Here is a 13037-nt window from a genome sequence, read left to right on the forward strand (position 1 = left end):
CAGGTTTCAGTTTCTGTGTGAGAGAAATGTGTGTTCATGTTCAAATTACAACAAAATGCTATCACACCTCCACCTGAAGTGTGTACAGTACTTCCATCTTTTTTGGCAGCATTAATTTTATAAAGACATTAAATACAGTTAAACCTCGGTATAATGAACTTCAATATAACGAAGTATTTAACTTTTCATAACCTCTTGTCCACCGAACACCATGTATTTAGAAACTCAACATAACGAAGTGTGTTTGTATGCGAGTTCAATATAACGAAATTTCACTGCCGCCGCAAAGAAATGCCGAGACAATAAATTGAAACTTCTGCGGACGCATATGGTCAAATGATTGAATTACAAGCGGCTGCTTGCGAACGCACCTCTCAAATTGCGCCCGGTGCGACAAAAGCGACCGCCGAAGTGAAGCCGCATCATGTTCCGTATCAAGTCCAAATGCGATAATCCTATCGCGCCCTGCATATTGTGTACTTTAGGTGCGAGTGAAAGTGTGGGAGGGTGAGACAAGAAAGATGGTGGCTTCACGAGTGCCGCCTTCCCGCGCGGCCAAAGGGAAAAGGGGGGAGGGGAACGAGCTGGTGGTAACGCGATCAAGCGCACGCGAGGGGGTGGAGGGGCGGGTGGCAGAGGAGTTTGCACACTTCTGATTTCTGGCGTGCGTCTCGGCCGTGGCTGAGGTGTGGCTGCGCATGTCTGTAAATGCGGCTGAGCGCATACGCAGCCGTGCACCCTGCTTTAAAGGTGATCTGCCGCGTGTGCAAAGAGTGGGCGTGCCGAGATGGCGTGGCGTCATGTAAGCTGTCTTCCCGTGCGTTTAGTACTGGACACTGCCTAATTTCGGAGTTTCGGTGACCTGTTGGAGCGAGAGGCAGACGAAGCATTCGCTCCTCGCTGCCGGCATTTTTCATGATGGCGATGTTCCAATGCGGGCAACGCTATCAGCCGTGGGGGCGGAGTGCACGCGAAAGCACCGTGCGCGAAAGCGTGGCTGGCTTCGAATTTCGTACCGCCAATGTGAAGGTATAGCGTCGACGTGGCATATGAAACCGTATTATTCGTCGCCGACTCCCAAATTCATCAAAATGAATTGTTTTCCCATTAAAGTTTGCTTTTTTCGAGTGCCTGGTAATTCGGAAAAGTTTGCGCAAGAAAAAACGATCAGCGACTGTACTTACTTGCGTAATAGGTCGAATTTCAATACAATGAAATTTCGACATAACGAAGCAAATTTCCGAGTTTACTGACTTCGTTATATTGAGGTATTAACACTAATGTGGTAAGCAACTATTACAATTTATATGCATAAAAATATGGAACAGTCTACCACCAGGGTCAAAAGCAGTCAACATGGGTTCCATCAGTGAAATACAAGAGTACTTTTTTAAATCACTGTAATAATGTGGCATTGACACCTAAAGACACTTTTGGAATATATAAAACAGAATTATCACGTTTGATTCATTTTAGTCATGCTTTTTGTGTTTACTTTTAGTAACTGCCAGTGTCTTTTGCCAATGAGTCCAAACAGGCTGTAGATAACTGTATGGTCAAATGTAACACCATGAAAATCAAATAAGTAACTTTACAATAAGTGCTACATGATCAATGATATCCAGCTTGACAGGACATGAGGCAAAGATTGGTTAGTACGTGGGAAAACTGTCACAATGCAAGCTCCACAATCATATAATATATAGCTCTGAAAGTAGTTACTGAACATTTGCTAACATGTTTGCTTCAGCAAAAAAGAGTGTCTTCTGGATACACTGAACCCTGTATGCCTTCTTGTTTCAGCTGCAGAAAATGCCCTAAAAAAGTTTAGAAATCGGGTGGCACATGGAGTTTTTAAGACAGGAAAAAGGTAGTTGTGTGTGGATGGCCTATCTCAATCATGATTTAAAAAATGCTAATGCGAATATGTTTTCTGCTCTCCAGAAACTTCTAAGAACTTGCAAGGCTATTGACCTGCTTATAAAGCCGCGTTGTGGCCATGCAAAGAAACATCAGTTAGGGTGTGGTTTATGGCATTCTGTTCTTGTGCAGTAAACTATACAAAGGGCAAATCATGAGATGCCTAAATGATAGGCTAAGAGACCACAAAAAATTGAATCAATATCATGATGGGCATCTGTCAGTGCACTGTCATGACAGTGGTTGTAAACCATTGTTTAATGAATACTCTGTCTTGTGGAGAAATGGGGATAAGGATACGTGGGAAATTGTGAAAGCCAGCTATATTACAAAAGCAGCTGCAAGGTACACAAGTGCTCGATCTGTAGCATTGAGTAGAAGTGAAATGGTTTATTGGACTCTGCAGGACAGCACACATGGCGATGTGCCTTGTCTGCTTCCATGGGTGCTTGTTATTTGTGTTCTTGATCTCATGTGCAAACCTGCTACATTTTGAAATAAAAATTCAATTTAAAGTTAATGCACTGTTCCTGCCCTCTATGCCCATGTCACCTAAGCACTATGGTCCAAGTATCCGACCAACTAGCTCAAAATCTGTACCCAAGAATCTGTGACCAAGGCCAAGACTGCCCCAAATTGATTCTGCAATGCGTCTCATGCTTTGACCTAGCTTTGGCTAGAAGGTACACTACTTTTGCCTTGATTTTTTTCTTCAGCAATCTAAAGAGACAAAACTCCCTACTGCCATTTAAACATAGTGCCCCTATATCATCATCATTTATTGGACCCTTAAGGACCCTTTACAGGGTATTACGTAAGGGGGGGGGAGTCATAGATATACATGTCAAAGATGTCACATCAAGAATGAATTGAAATAACGCAAGTAATGCAGCAAAACAAAATAGGAGTACAGGCGACTTCAAATGCAACAACACTTGGAATGAAAAGAGAAATCATTCAATTGTAGTTTCCAAAATGTGAAAGCAACCGCTCTTCAAATTCTTCAGGATCATGCTCCCTGGCAATTGCATCTGGGAGTGCATTCCATTCCTGGATTGCTGTGGGAAAAAATGATTTATTGAAGGCAGAAGTTGATCCATACAGGCACTGGAAACTGAGTGAATTGAACAGGCGTCGTGACGAATGTGCTGGTGGTAGAAGAAGTGATTCGTGCAGATGTTGAAAATGGTAGAACAACTTGTGGAATAAACATAGATGTGCTATCTTGCGTCGATAGACTAATGTGGGTAAATTGAGCGATGACTTAATACTACTGATACTAGTTTTGTAGTCATATTTTGAAGATATGAATCGAGCAGCACAGTTCTGGACCGATTCTATTGCATTGATTAGATATGTTTGATGTGGACACCAAATCGCGGAAGCGTATTCCAGTTTTGTTCGAGCAAAAGTTTCATATGCCAGTTTATGGACGGAAGGGGGTGACAACGATAATGTTCTTCTGATGAAGCCTAGTGTTTTAGAGCTGTCGGCGATCAGTTTCGTGATGTGTTCCGACCAGTTGAGATTGCTAGCGATTAGGATACCGAGGTAGCGATACGTTTGTACTTGCGAGATGTTGACTGTGCGTAATGAGTACTCATGAGTGATGTTAGTGTGCTTGCAGGAAATTTGAATAAATTTGCATTTAAAAATGTTAAGCTGCATCAACCATTTGGTACACCAGTTATCTATTAAATGCAGGTCGTTCTGAAGAAGGGCCTGGTCAGACTCAGAAATTCGACGATAAAAGACACAGTCGTCCGCGAAGAGGCGTATGGATGATGAAATACCACAAGGGAGGTCATTAATGTAGATGAGAAAGAGAAGGGGACCAAGGACTGATCCTTGTGGAACTCCAGAAAATACCTTGCTCGAGGCTGAAGAACATCCACCTATAACGGTGTACTGAAGGCGGTCGGTGAGGAAGCATTTAATCCAGGCTAGAATTTGCAGGTGTAGGCTGAGAGAAGAGAGTTTGCAGATTAGTCGTAGATGGGGAACACGATCGAATGCCTTTGAGAAGTCTAAGAATATTACATCAGTTTGAAATAATGAATCTAGGTTTAAATGAAGCTCGGTGGTAGATTAAAAAAGTTGCGTTTCGCAACAAAGACCAGACCTGAAGCCGTGTTGATTGGCGAAAAAGAACCCGTTGTTATCAAGGTGTAGGGCGACTTGAGAATAAATTATATGTTCCATTAGTTTGCATGCAATGCATGTTAAAGAGATTGGATGATAATTTGAAGGATCAGACCGGTTACCACTTTTGAATACTGGAACTACTTTGCTGACCTTCCAGTCATCTGGAAGCGCGCCTTCATTGAGGGATTGGGTAAAGATTATTTGTAGTAAACGACTTGATGGGACTACGGTTGCTTTGAGCACTTTAGCAGATATTGGGGCCGAACAACCTGATGTTATCGGGGCCGGAACTGTTTGATAATTTCAACTTGTGGATCAGCTTTGCAATGCCTTCCGCCGTAACTGTGATGGGCAGCATCTGAGAAAATTTGGGATCAGAAGAGTTCGGGATGTTATGATGCGGTTCATGAGTGAATATCGAAGAAAAGTAAGAGTTCATAACATCAGGTTGTTTGTCAGGCGACACATACGAACCATCCGGGTTAGAAAGCGATATGTTGTGCGATTGATAGCTAGAAGGGGAAATCAGATTCCAGAATTTTTGTGGATTTTTGCTCATTATGTTCAGTAGATCCTGATGAAAGAATTTCTTTTTGGAGGTCTCCAAGAGGCTTGTATACTCTTTCAGACATGCAAAGTATTTTTCCCACCTGAGGGCTGAACTAGAATGGCTAGCTATGCGAAAAGACTGTTTTTCTTCCGGGATAGCTTAGTTAGGGCACTACTGAACCATGCTTTCCTTAGTTATGTCTCCCTGGCTATGTATACTTGTGTACCGAGCTAGGAGGCAAAATTTTTTTCCTGCACATCATGGTGCCACAGTCGCAGCTCTGATTTTGCAGCAAACCTCAGCAATTTGCACAACTTGGATAGCTTGCCACAAGGAGTCCAAACCAGTCAGAACCACAGCACTTGGAGACAGTTGCTTTATATAGTAAAACTTGGGCTTAGGCCCCCACATGTTGCATATCGCTAGAGCTTTAGAAAAAAGTCCTTTAATAAAATCGAAATTTTGGCCAGTTCAAACCACGGAACAACCATGCACTAGGAAATAAGGTAAAAGTGAATTTCAATGAATGTATGCCAAAATGTTACTATGTGATTATGCTAAGCAAAATTACCATGTAAAGCAGTTCCTTTGGAACTGGATAGCCTGGATTAAACATGTTTTCAGTGCATCCTGCAACACAAGCAGCATCACAAATACTCTATGCTCCAGTGGCCATCTGTACGCTTATAAATGCATTCAAGGCTAGAAATAAGAGTAAAGTATGCAAGGACTTCAACCATGTTTTATTTCAATTTGAAGAACTCTCTACAACACTCATAACAAGGAGACTTTACACATCCATAAAAAAAGGGTTAGAAAAATTGGAATTTAGAACCCTTGTTGTATGGTGCGATTGCATGAAAAATGGAACATTCACATCAAGTCAATCATAGCAAAGACAACAGCTTTACACAAATGCATTTTTCATCCTGTGCACACAATCTGCAATACTGGATGCGGTGAAAGAAAAAAAATTAAAATTTTGTCATGTTCAATGAGAAAAGCCAGCTCTTCATGACACGTCAGTTCTTAGCTTCTATTTACATTGATGCATTGTACACAAGCAGCTAGCTCTAGAATACAGGACAAAGAATATGACCTTAGCACTCCCATGAAACACTGTAAAAAAAAATGTTCACCTCAATTTGGATAAAAACTCAAGCAGAAATTGATTTTGTAAGTGGCAGGCCACAGATTGGGCAGGATTTGACCAGTGATTCACGCAGGTCTTCCCAGTCATACCCCGATCAAAAGTACTAAAAAAATAGATTTGCCTTAAATACGGCAGACAGCGGTCAAGAACTACAACAAAATAAAGGAAGCACTTATACTACAGCATGCGACAAATGAAAATGCATTTTTTTCTGAAACTTTATTCTTAGACAAGGACTTTGACATATTAACCAATGAAGTACCAATGCAAGTTCCCCTCTCAAAATTAACCCTGCGTCATCCATTATATGTGATGCTTGGACAAGAAAAAAATGAAATGCTATGTCGAGCCAACATATGACTGCACATCACACAAATACTCACGGCTTGGACCATAATTTCTCATTAAATGTGTACATATGTATTGATGCCTAGTCCACCATTTCAGAAATACATGCTATAACTACGTATCCGAGGGCACAACCATGACAAGACAGTGCTTCAGTAGCATTTCCAACCCAACAAAACATTGTGTAGGAAGATAAGCATACAGCACCAAAGAGAATGAACTGTGTCAGCAATGCTTCGTTACTCATGGCAGCCAGTGTTCCAATGACATTGATGCTAGTCTACACTTAAGAGTAATGCACTATGAGGTTACATGGAATAAAGCCTAACTGCAGGTAAGCTCACATTGCTGAAACAGTTCCTTCCTCCCTTTATGTGGACTCAGCAGCATCTTCCTAGCTGCAGCATACAAGCAAGTATATAGTTGCACCAGCTGGGCAGCTTCCAACTGTACATGACTGTCTGAAGTATGCATTGAGAGGCTTCAATGCTAGACCACAGCAGCACTCGCCTGTTCACATGCACAAGATGCAGTAACATCTCACATTACACACCAACTTATTCCACACAGGCGCAATAAAAAAATTATCCCAGCTTTGTCTCACTTTTTCCCCCCCACAAAGATGGCGCATTCGCTATCAGTATGCAGCACTCCTGATTCATTTCATGAGTGTTCAAGTGGCAGTTTAAGTTTTACAAAAGAGCAAAACCAATAACCTCTGGCAATCCTCAAATTGCTATGATGGGCAAGTGGACGGTGTCAAAGGATGCACCACACCACACACCACAGGGGCATTACTTGGTCCTTAAGCTGTTCTTGTGCGTTTCTTTACTGAATAAATTGGAAACGATGGGTCAATTGCATGACAGAAACTACACAATTCTGTCGTCAGACCTAGTTACTTGCTTTGGCCCCAAAGCAAGTCCAAAACTGAGACATATTGCCCAGCAGCGATTTCATGTTTAACATTTTTCCAAGCTAGCAGCTCTCAGGCTGCCATCTCTGATAGGGCGAAAAGTCCGTACTGGTCAGTGCTGGTAACTGTTGGGCCATTCTGGCTGAAACGTGCCATAATGTTGTGTAACAGATGCAAGTTTTAATGCAATGCAACAGACAAGAACTCTTACTGATCTTTGCTTCATGTATATAAGCAGTAAGCAAGACAAAACAGTGCTTTGGTGCAGTTAAAGAAAAGTCAATTGAAAATTAGCATCTGCCATCAATTATGTTTAGTTTGTTTTTTTTTGCTTCTTTGTTACCACTGTGCATACTAGAAAATATTATGGCATTCAAAGCAGAATTTCTATTCTTTCCTTCCAGTGACTCATGGACCACTCAAACGGACTTATTATTCAAAGATGTTCCAAAGCTGGCTTACACATTAAGCAGGAGGAGGAGGAACTTGCACCTCTAGTTTTGTAGCAAAAAAGCAAGGGGCCACAGAGCTATGCTTCAAGAATTAGATAATTAATATGCCAGCTGTTTCAATGGAAAAAAAAAATCAAGGACAACTGCATGACGACAGTGCTGACTGCACAATTCCTGCTTCTTTTTAATTTTTTTTTGTACATCCTAGAATGTTGGCAGCCTTGCTGTGGCCTTTTTGAGTCATTAACTGCAGGCTGCTGCAGAAGACGAAGAAAAGGAGGACTGAAGCTAGAGTCACCCATGACCTAGTTCTGAGCTGCTGCTGCTGCTGCTACCACTAATGCTGCTGACCCAAGTGACCCAAGACCAAAGTTAGCACAGGAGGAGCATCACCAACCCTCTTTTTATATGGTACACTAGGATGAACCAACACAGGGGGATGCGGCACACGGCACTAGAGAGGCTGTTTTGCCACAGCAATGATCACAGCAAAATTGGATCACTGAGAAGCAGCAGTCATGGTGCCTTAACCACAGGACTCAAGCAAGTCCAGATGCACACGGAGTGAACCAGTGGGGGACAGAAGACGATGATGGGGGAGGGCTGGCTCCTGCCGTTGCTACCTGCGTTGGACCAGACCATTAGTCACAAGTGCCATTTCAAGCTGGGCCAGCAGGGGCAGATGGTCTGACGGCACATGTGGATGTGGACAGCCCACCACCTTGTTATCTTGCAGCCAATGAGGATCCAAGGGACCCAGTACCCCTAGTACTGACATGTGCTGCTGTGTGAAGAAGATGTAGTCGATGACTCCTTTGAAGTCAAACCTGCATGTAGGATAGTGACTTCATCAAGCCTGCTTTGTTGATACTGCACATGCACCACAAGCCACTTTGAAGTCAAGCCTCTAAGATGCATATGGATTCACTGTGCTATGACAAAATGTAGCATCACAGTCAATGACTTTCAAAGCTATTTCAGAAAACATGCTAAAGCATGAACCTTACAGCTATACCAGAAAAGCTGCAACACTAAAACTTTAGGTACACTTGGCTGGAGAAAAAGAGACTGTAGGAAGAGAAATTGCTGACAAGAGATGCGAGCAAGAATAGACCTCTCTCAGCTTGCAAATCTGGCATTCTCTACAGTGGATTGTCCTCATTATATAGGCAGAACAACACAATGTTCAGGCCAAAACACACAGTTCCTTTAAGTCAGCGTAATGTAACTTCATAACGACAGCTAACCAAGTGTTAATGTTATTTGTCTGTGCAATTTAATTTTGTAGAATTTGTTGTATACCTTACAGCCGTCAATTGCACGACATTTGGTTGTATAATGTTTTACTTTTCTTTATTTCTATATTTTGCCTTGTACTTGCTTTCCTGTTATAATCCCTATTGGGATTGACAGTATGAATAAATAAATAAATAAATAAATAAATAAATAAATAAATAAATAAATAAATATCTGTAGATCACATCACCATAAATCCTTTTGCTTCTCAAAAAACAGAACATTTTACCATAGAAGATACACATTCTTATGTTGTTAAAGTGACACTTCACTCAAATAACTGGAGTCACAAAAGGTTTGCATTGAATCTATGTGAAACCAATTTGTATTCTATAATCTTACTATCATCTTATGAGATGAAACATAAAATTTATCTGGAACTATCAGTCACCACTGTGCAAATGCGCAAAGCATCATTATTATATAATTTATTGTGTGGTAATTTCACTGTGCCTGCAGCATGCCTATAACAAGTTTGTTGTTAGCCCTTGCTCTTTTCAACTTTAAAACACCCAACTTTCCGAGTTTATGTGTATCATCGCAGCATAATGTTCATGCCACAAAGTTAAGAACGGTGCAGACCACGTGACCTCTTTTAGTGCGGGACCGGTTATAGCGTGGGTTTTTTGACCACCGATATATCTTCCATAGAACTCAATGTATAGGCAGAACGTTTATTGCATAGGAACGTGAAGCAGAATACCGGTTATAGCGTGGTTCCTTTAAGGGCGCGACCATGAAATCGGTGCACAGAGCATGGCCACACGGTTGCTGGGTGCGCAAACACGGAGAAGGGGGAGCGTGGGCGCGCACGTGGAGACCAGCGGCAAAAAGCAAAACAAAAAGGAGGAAGGAGGGCCAGTGTTTTCGTCATTACAGCAGCGTCCAATCAGGGTGTGCGCTGCGCGGAGTGCAGGGTAGAAATGATAGCAGCGACAGCACACTCTTTATTTATTTTTTTTTTTCAGTCTCTTTGTTGCATTTGGTGTATGCACGTCGTGATCTCGTCGTGTCGTAGTTTTCATTTGTGCACATGTGTTGTCGGGCTTTTGTCACCATGGCGTCGGCGGCGTCTTCAAGCGGTGTGAGAAAGAGGCATGCCTTATCGCTGGAGATGAAGGAGTGCGTTATAAGGGACATATAACGCAAGGGACAGGACTGGCGCAAACCCGAGAGGCATCCTACTCTGGCGGCTGCTGCGTACAGTGCAGCCGCGTGGCCCCTATCTTGAAAGCAAGCTGTGATGGAGACAAAGAGTCTACGCATCTAGGAGCACCGCGCTGTGTTCTTGTAGCTTAGTTGGCGTTGAAGCGAGAGGCCACACAAAGGTCAATTGGCTTGCTTCTGCAACCACACTTCACTCCAGCGTTTTGGTAAAGTTTCCGCGGTCATTGAGTGAGACGTGCTCATGTTTGCTTCTGCATGCGTGACACCATGCTTGTTAATTTAGTTAGTAAGCAAATGGTTAAACATTTATATGGCCGATAAAACTACTATCCTTACTTTTCATATAGCTGTCTACGGATTTGTTATCGCAATCGATGCTTCGCCTTTCGGGCAAAACAGCGACTTTTTTATTTATCACAACTTTAGTGTATTGGGGGTAAATCGTCCAAATGAGAGATTCCAAATGAGAGAAAGTTGTATTTCTGTATGAAAGAATGAGGTTGAGGTGCGCGGTACTGTAAAGGACTTTGTTTAGGTCACGGCAAATGGGTGTGCGTTACAATCGCGGGCATTCTCTTTTTTCCTTTCTTTCAGTAATGGGAAACGAGTGCGCGTTACAATCGAGGGCACGCTAGAATCGAGTAAATACAGTAAGTATAAACCCTATGCAAGCGATATTGCATGTGAAGTTGTAACCCACACATGCAACGACTTTGAGTAACGTCCCCTCAGTGTTGCTGGTATAAGGGCAGCAAATACACGCAGAAAAGGGTGCAACGTCTGCTTCATTAATTTAAGTTTATGTGTTTAACTGTAAAGAGCAGCGTAAAATATTTCTGAATGCCTTGCAGTAGCTACTTATCTTTGCACTTATCAAAATTTGGTCGTTTGCTCGTTTCGTACAATTGGTAGCACTTGACTGATGTACATCCGAGTTCCGGCTTTGCACTATTGGCAAGTCACTCATACCACTTCCGGGCGATGAGTGACGAATTCTAGAATTTCCAGAACAGAGTGATCGAGCCACGAGAACAAATGATCTGTTGCACGTCTGCCTTAAAGCCTTAAAGCTTTAATCTGCCTTAAAGGGCTCCTGAACCACCCCTTGGGCTTGATGAAAAAATCAAGCTAGCTATTGGCCAATAGCTAACGTCAATCAAGAAAAGTGTTTGGATCAGTGTGCTTCTTCCTACTACCGTGTATATTTTTATTGACGAAGTTTAATAAACAGGCTGAACTAAGCGATAATTTGCTTCCGGATTTCAATAATATTTACAGACTTCTGGAAGAAGCCGACTATCGTCCGCTCACGCTCGGCTGCAGGGTAACCAAAGTTTAATTCCTACGCAGGCGGCCACAGTGGAGCGTGAGCAGATGATAGTTAGCTTCTTCCGGAAGTACGTAGCTATAGAAAGTTTCACTTGCGCGATAACAGCAGCAAGAGAGCGTCCCCTAGAAACTTCCGATCACGGGCCTTATCAGTCTACTGCACCAGAACACGAAGCGTGTTTTTAAGTTCTTCCACTGTGCAGAAAGTCTATTTTTTAAGTTTTGAGATAAAAGACATGCGTATTACCCCCTCAAGATTATTACATCAAATTTTTTCGTATAACTTACAGCAACATAGACTTGTAAAATTGTCGTTGTGTGCAGAGGAAAAGTGTTGAAATTCTGCGGGCTTAGATTTTAATGCACTCCTGCTACTCAATATTGCTGACAATGCCTTTCTTGCTCGCTAGATTTAGTGGGCTATGTCAGTGAGTAAAACCGAAAGCCGTCGAGGGCCTATGTATGTAAACAGTGAAAGGGTCTATTATCGAAATTCGAAGGCAGATTTTCGCTTAATTCAGCCTGTTTATTAAACTTCGTCAATAAATATACTCAGTAACAGTAGAAAGAAGCACACTGATCCAAACACCCTTTTTATTGATGTTACATATTAGCCAATAGCGGCCGCATATGGGAATCCGCTATTACAAAAAAAAGCATCCAGAAAAGAGTGAGCAGCAGGCTTGTGTTGAAAAGAGCATTTGAGAGAAAGATAACTTCACGCTCACCTTACGAGCTCCACATGCCGCGTATGACTGCAAAACTTGGCTGAGATGTTCACAGCAGCATATGCTATTTGCGGACTATGTTTTTTCACCAAGCCTGAGAGGTGGTTTAGGACCCCTTTAATGCGATTTGCCTTCCTAAAGCATTACTGCCATTTACATGGGTCTGATGTGCCAGAAATACGATGCAACACACCATTGTCCCATTCATGTAAATGCGGCTTGAGAAGCCCACACCAATGTTCTCCAGCAGACACAGCAACAAAGCTGGCTGACAAAATGAATGCAAAGGTTCATGGTGAGAAAGATACAAAAGTCAACATGGTGTAGACCTGCACCAAACACTGTTCGACTGTACCACACCAACCACACCAGCTACATTTAGCCAACCGCAGCTGCTACATGATGTAGCTCAGGAGATGTATTACCACAGTGACTGTTCAACAGCCTGCCTGCAACAATAGGGCGATAACAGCCTGGTAATCCAAGACCAAAGGCACAGCCAGAACACAATACTGTTATGGCATGACAATTAAACCTGGTAGTGGTACACGTGCATACAAACAATTTTTCAATATGTTCCCTGAGCCATAAATCTGGCTCTTTGAAGACCATTTCTCTATTGACAGCACTCTGCACAACTGATAACTGAAGGCAGGTGCAACATCAACTCACAAACACAAAGCAATTCTTCATAAACTGCACACTCAATCTGTCTGCTTCATAAGATCTGATTTCAAGCTGTGCAAAAAGCTGTGTCTACATATACGCTGGCACGTTTGAAGCTGATAACTACCGTCGTCAAACAGTATGTCTCAAAGTGGCCACTCACGTATAATTTGTGTAGGGCATGATTCCTTCTCCATACGCTTCCTTCATCTTGAAGGGATGAGTGTACATGCCACCTAAGAGAGAGTCAGACTCCAGGCACATTTTGCGCAGGCAATCCTTGTAGCCAAGCTCTTTAAAGTCTGGATGGTCCGGCGACACGTGGCCAGTCTTCAGGAACTCAATAACACCTAGAGACAAACACAGC

General features: G+C 42.4%; 1 protein-coding gene across 4 annotated transcripts in view; it reads right to left on the bottom strand.

The window, feature by feature from the left end:
* Positions 1 to 5339: 5339 nt before the first annotated feature.
* twin (CCR4-NOT transcription complex subunit 6-like twin) overlaps positions 5340 to 13037 on the bottom strand; it is a 313182-nt gene continuing 305484 nt past the window's right edge. For all 4 annotated transcript variants that reach the window (XM_075697646.1, XM_075697642.1, XM_075697635.1 and 1 more), the window contains 2 exons: positions 12834 to 13020; positions 5340 to 8311 (listed from right to left, as the gene is read on the bottom strand). In XM_075697646.1, coding sequence (XP_075553761.1) covers positions 8104 to 8311; positions 12834 to 13020 — 395 coding nt within the window. In that variant the 3' untranslated portion in view covers positions 5340 to 8103. The remainder of the gene's footprint in view (positions 8312 to 12833; positions 13021 to 13037) is intronic.

The sequence above is a fragment of the Dermacentor variabilis genome, chromosome 1 (assembly GCF_050947875.1).
Source record: "Dermacentor variabilis isolate Ectoservices chromosome 1, ASM5094787v1, whole genome shotgun sequence".
NCBI lineage: Eukaryota > Metazoa > Arthropoda > Arachnida > Ixodida > Ixodidae > Dermacentor > Dermacentor variabilis.